Consider the following 6,000-nt stretch of genomic DNA (forward strand, 5'->3'; position numbering starts at 1 on the left):
ATTATCGTGTACACGTTGCGCGGAAACCTTTTTGTCTAATGCCCTCTGAACTTCTTTGTGGCTCACGGGAGCTCCAACTCAGTATGCTCACATGTACGCGTATCAGTGATCGAAGAAGACTGTATATGTGTCGCAAGTTTGCAAATGTGGATGGGGAATAAAGTTATTTTGACTTAATCGTTCTTTTCATGAATAGTTGCATAATTCCCTCCTATACATTAAGAAACGAATTCAAAAATATTAATGTTTGAATGTTTAAATATTTGTGAATCTGTAATTTGGAATATTTCAAAAGTTGAATTTTGGAAATATTGAGAAACCAAATATTTCAAAATTTCAGTGCTCTAAAAAGTGAACATTTTGAAACTTAGAATTAAGAGGCTCGTGATGCACAGATGCAAGAAATATGAAAATACTTATAATTGTAATCAAAATGAAGTTTACAACTATTATCCATTTCCCCCAGAAATCCACAACCTGACCAAAAGAAGGAAGGGTTCAAACGAGCTTTTAAAAAAAAGTCCAATTCATTATCAACGTGTACCTAACACTGTACGCTCTTCTGTCGACGTCAAAAACACTGAGAAGAAAAAAGATAACGTTGAAATTCCAGGTCAAGATCAATTCTACTAAACCTTCCTAACGAAACCCCGTTCAGCTTAATTGACAAAATTCATGACTATTGCTTTTTTACGCCCCGTGCATATGCATAGAATTCTATAGAGCGTAAAATTCGAGGGAAAAAAAATTGAAGAGAGGAACGCTCGCGGCCGATGCGTTCAGTTTCGAATCGACATTTCCAAAGTTTTTTCAGCTGTGCACACGCAAAATTGCATTTGTACGAAGCGTTGGGGCAAACGGGCAGGCGATTAAACGTATCAATATTTGTCGAATCGGAGTCCGACGCGAGCGTACACGCCACGATTCAGCGGGAGGTGATGCTCGTCTAATACAGTTGCATGATGTACGCGTGTTCCGCCAGCAGCGGTTCTCTAGGCCGCAACGAAGAAAGTAACGACTCCGTTGGAACGAGCCCCCTCTGTCTCCGTCGCTCCGCCACTGTGTCACTGTTCGCTGGTTCGCGACACTCGACAAAGCCACCCTTTTCCGCGCAACATCGTCGCCGCCTTTCGAGGGGGGATACACACAGTGGCTCGACTCTTTCGGGGCGCTCTTTTGCTCCCCACCTCCGTCCCATTCTATTCACCGTGTCTCTCGGGCTCTCTGCTCTCTACCCCCGATGCTCACCACGTGCTACAATATCGCCGGGCCGCGCATCCGGTGTAACGCCTGTTATTAGGGACGGGCCAGATGAAGCTTTCATTATTCTATCCGAGGGTCCCTTTCGCCCGACAACACACCGTTATAATAGAAAGTAATGGGTGACTTTTTTCGCGTTCGTGCCTAATTATTATGATCACCGGGTCGAGCCAGATATAATGGCAACGGAAGAATAATGTAATTCCGCCCGTTAATGCTGCCCTTACATCTGCAACGTCATCTTAAACGCAAAAACGCGTCACGCAGGCTGCTACGTAGGTACTAAGATTTAGATAGTTAACTCGTCTCCTCTGGGGGGAGCAGTTTATGTTTAATATGTCGTTGACCGTGTGCGTCGAACGCCCATGAACGTCCGTCGCACGCGCCGATCGACCGGGCAAACACTCACGACCACGCCGCTTGACAAGTTAATGCATACAATCGTCCCGCTACCGTTACTCGCATTAGAATATATTATACCGATTTGACACGGTTAAAGACGGTGGCCCCCTCTACCGCGACCTCCAGACGCTCATGGTGCCCTGTTAGTCTACCCAGGCAATGTTAGAAACTCGATACATGGCGTGAATTACTAAGATGGGATTTCCTGTACATGCTTAGCAGTCCTATTGGACTCAACGCCTAACGTTATGCTTCATCGAAACAAGGAAAAAGCAAATGGAGTGGATATGCATAGGTAAGTATTTGGATCTTGGAGTTAGAGTGTGTGGATTGAGTCACACTTTTCAAGCTTTAGAGACGAGCAAATCAGAAGTGCAAATATCTTGTGTAACCTTGGAATCAATGGAGGTATTTGTATAATTTTTTTTCAATTCAGATAAGAAATATATCTGAAAATAAAACTTGATTTAAAATTGCGAGACTGAAATTTTTCGTAAGTTAAGTACTGACAGGCTTAATATTGCAGAAGTACCAAGGGATTTAAAACGTGCTACAATCAGAAAATACTAAAAGCCTGTTACACGGTTTGGCTCGGAACAAGTAATGGACTCAATATTGCTTTTACACTGGTGTATCAAAAATAAATATAATAATTTTTACCATAGAAAAGAATAAAAGATTGATTGCAAGAAATATGTAAAATATCATTTTTAAAAAAGGCGAGATTAATACACTGTAAGTTACAAATACAGAAAAAAATTTATCCAGCAACAATGTCAGACACGTGTAATAAATTTCACCTTCAGTGTACAAATACGATATAATGTCACTGATGAAATAAAGATAAAAAACATTGGTCGAGAATTTTACGTGAATATTTTATAACACGAAAAAGTCGAAAATACAATTCCCGTGAAAAAAGATTCGAAAGAAAAATGATTTCGGAGTAGATACATATACGTAATTCGATTTGTAAGCCGAGGTTGAGAACGATATCGAAAGCAAACATCACAGAAATGGCCCACGTTTTGACGTGGCACGCCTCCCTCGATGTGCAATAGAAATGCGCGCGACGATCCTGTTTCGCGACTGTCCGCGCGCGTTCGAGAAATTCCACCGTGAAGTAATTCGATAGACGAACGAAAAAGGCGTTACGCTGGTTTCTACGCCACTGCACGTGATCGGAATCGCAAGAGTCCCTCATGCGCGTGAAACTCAAGCCAAGTCTCTCTAGCTACGGGTGAGATCGTCTTACGAGGTACTAATCGCTCAAACCGCGTAACAAAGGCGTAACTCATCGAGAATCACGTGTACAAAAAATAAGGCTTTACCCCCTCCAAAAAAGTAATTAAACCTTTGGACGTCTCTATTCGATTAGACACGATTAAATCTACGTATCTCCCGAACATATGCAGTGACATAACAGAGAAAGAACTGATTTGTACACGTTTGTTAAATTTGTAGTTTCACTTACCGGATGCCTAGCAGCAGCGGCAGCCACAGCGGCGGCGTTGATTCCAGCACTGGGATACATGTTTCCTTCTCTCTGGTCTCGAACAAGCAGGGAATAATAATACCTTTGTGTATGTGTTCTCAAAACACGCGAACGATACGCTTCATGTCACGCGCGGTACACCAACGCGGGCCACAGGCATTCGGCGAAGAAACGCGAACAACGGGACAAACATAAAACACCGCGATTCGAATCGCCCGCGCGATGGGCTACGAGACACACCGACCCTTCCGACGGCACTGTCGACGTGATACGATGAAGGTCCCCGCCTCGGGTGCACGACGATGATCCATCGGTCCCCTTGCCATCCGCCACTACCGCATCCTCGTCTCAGCGAACAATAACACCGTCTCGAACGCTGACTTTCGTATCACCACTTATTTCGAGCGCTCGATACGTTCATTGGAGGTTAATAACGTGACACCGAGGACGCCACGAAGGAATCTCGCTCGGACCACGAACAGAGAGAGCGTGGCGTGCCCTTTTTGTCGGTCGGTAAAACAGAGCGACACAACCACCGCCGCGGTGAAGAATATCCGACGTGACCGTTTTCCTCTGCATCAAACGAATGGAACAAGAGAAAACTACCTCTCCCCTACCCCTTCAGGGGGTTTCACTTCCTCAACGTGGACACACTGTTACACAGAGCACTGCACTAGCTTGTTTACGAGCGTAGAACGGTGGCCCGCCGCCACTTTGAGGTTAAGTTTACCAACACTAGCACCGCACACGTTCTCTATCCGTTCCGAATGGCGATGGGATCTTTTCAGCACCGATAGTCGCGGGTGAATCGAACGAGCAGCACCGCGAATCGGGCCCCGGTTTTTCGAGCAACGTGAAAGCGAGCCACGGGAACGCTGTACGCGCGGACGAGCACCGTGAACAAACCTCTCTCCACAACGGCCTCGGAGCGACTGATGGACGAGCAAGTAGTGGGGATGGTATCCCCTCCAGAGGAATCTTTCCATTCCCCCACCCCGACGGGCCGTTACTCCACAGTTAAACCCGCCAAGCACCCCCTCGAATGTCTCTCCTCGTTCTCGACGCTCGTATTAACCGGCGCGATAGCTCCTTCACAATTAAGTCGCGTTACGTAAGGGTCTCGAAAAGGCGAGCACGAAAATCACGGCTCGTTAAAACGTCGCTACGTCCCTCCCTCTCTCTCATTCCCTCTCGCTTTCTACTTCGCCTCGCCTCGATCTTTCTCGCTTTTTGCCTTCTGACACTCTCTATTTCATGGCACCTGTCGCCCTATCGTACACTTGGATCTGCTTTATCGACCGGAATACCGTTCATCGTGATTTCGGCGCGTCGTTGACACGGCGAGCGGCCGGAGAGCATGCCTTCAGGGCCGTTTCAGTTGACCGTAATTAATCGGGTTTGAAATGAACGGTTATATTCGCGTTAAACATAGCGCAATCAAACGATACATCGATTCTATTATGTACCGTACCCAGGACGGTATGTTTACTATTTGGCTCTGTGTCTGTATCTCTCTCGCGACTCTGGGCCCCCCACTCTCTCTGGATTATTTTAGAGCGACAGGCGCCTTTTTTCCCTCCTGTATCAACGTCGCAAAATTTCGCGCGCGCGGAGACTATTTCTGCATTATTAACGGCAGATGACTCAACGCGCTCACATTTATCAACGTTGATTGCCGTTCGTTTTTTTCCATTCCACCAGGGCTATTATCACTGATACCGCCGGCTAACGAGCGTGTGCAAATAATATTTGTCGGCTACGTTCAACTACCTTTGGAATCTAGACGTTTCGAAGTATCAATCTCGCGGAACGAGCGAATGACTAAGGGAACAGTTCTTGGAACGCTTTTTTTTCCTTCGTGCCACTGCCTCCTATTATGCCTGTCTCCGTTTCAGATACCACCGCTAGAGGAAGAGAAAGAGGAGAGAGAAACATAGGTTGCCCTCCTCGGGGGCGATATCGTAACGCGGAGTCGCGTGTTCCAGGAGGATGTGTATACACGTCCCGACGATTTTTTGCCCGTCGAAGCTCGAAGGAGACTTCGGGAGCCCCGAAAGTTTTCGGTCCCGCGGAATACGGTCGAATAAACGAGAGAGGACAGAGCGCGGAACACGGGTGTGCCATGCATACGCGTACGTATTAGTCGCGTTCTCCCAGCTCGCTCAGCGTGTGCAAACAAATCGAAAGTTTTTCGCAAAATGGCCGTCACCGGGCTGACACGGATGTCCGCATAAACTCCCTCTCTCTCTCTCTCTCTCTCTCTCCCCCTCACCCTTTTCTCCTGTTCTCTCGCAACAACCGTCCGTCGACTGGCTGCCTCTCTCGCCACTCGTGATTTCCCTCACTTCCCACACCACCACAAATATGGCGCCTCCACCCGTTTTCCCAACCCCTACAACGTGCCTCTATAAAGCGGGAGCGAGCAAGAGGGCGAATGTGGATGGAATACGTGCACACACAGGCTCGTCGAACGCGATTGTGTCCGAGCGTGTCCGTGTGTAGCCAGAGTACGATCCTATGCGTGTGGCAAGGGGGTGCCCCTATGTGAATATCGCGCAGCACACAGTCCCAAGCAGTTTCCTACTTGATTGCCGCTATCGTCCGCTCGCTTCGTAAAGGAACTGCTCCGCGCGGACTGCTCTCAGCCGCCTCGACCAACCGCCGCGCGCCTCGCCTCTACTTGGCCAATCGAGCGTCCTCCAGCCCCACTATTCGACTCTCCCGCCGCAAAGAGTCGAATGAAAGCGCGACCTCGTCCAATGGGAGCCGAACTTTTTGCCCTGACGTTCGCGCGTTCGATCCGCGCGGAGATGTCGCTCAGCCCCACGGATGTTCCTATACGG

General features: G+C 47.9%; 1 protein-coding gene across 1 annotated transcript in view; it reads right to left on the reverse strand.

Annotated features, from left to right (window-relative positions):
• LOC143188829 (protein groucho) overlaps positions 1–4,057 on the reverse strand; it is a 115,781-nt gene extending 111,724 nt beyond the window's left edge. Inside the window, exon 1 of the mRNA XM_076393296.1 lies at positions 3,137–4,057. Within this exon, the coding sequence (XP_076249411.1) occupies positions 3,137–3,196 (60 nt within the window). The 5' untranslated portion in view covers positions 3,197–4,057. The remainder of the gene's footprint in view (positions 1–3,136) is intronic.
• Positions 4,058–6,000: the final 1,943 nt, after the last annotated feature.

This window comes from Calliopsis andreniformis, chromosome 3 (assembly GCF_051401765.1).
Source record: "Calliopsis andreniformis isolate RMS-2024a chromosome 3, iyCalAndr_principal, whole genome shotgun sequence".
In the NCBI taxonomy this organism is placed as follows: Eukaryota; Metazoa; Arthropoda; class Insecta; order Hymenoptera; family Andrenidae; genus Calliopsis; species Calliopsis andreniformis.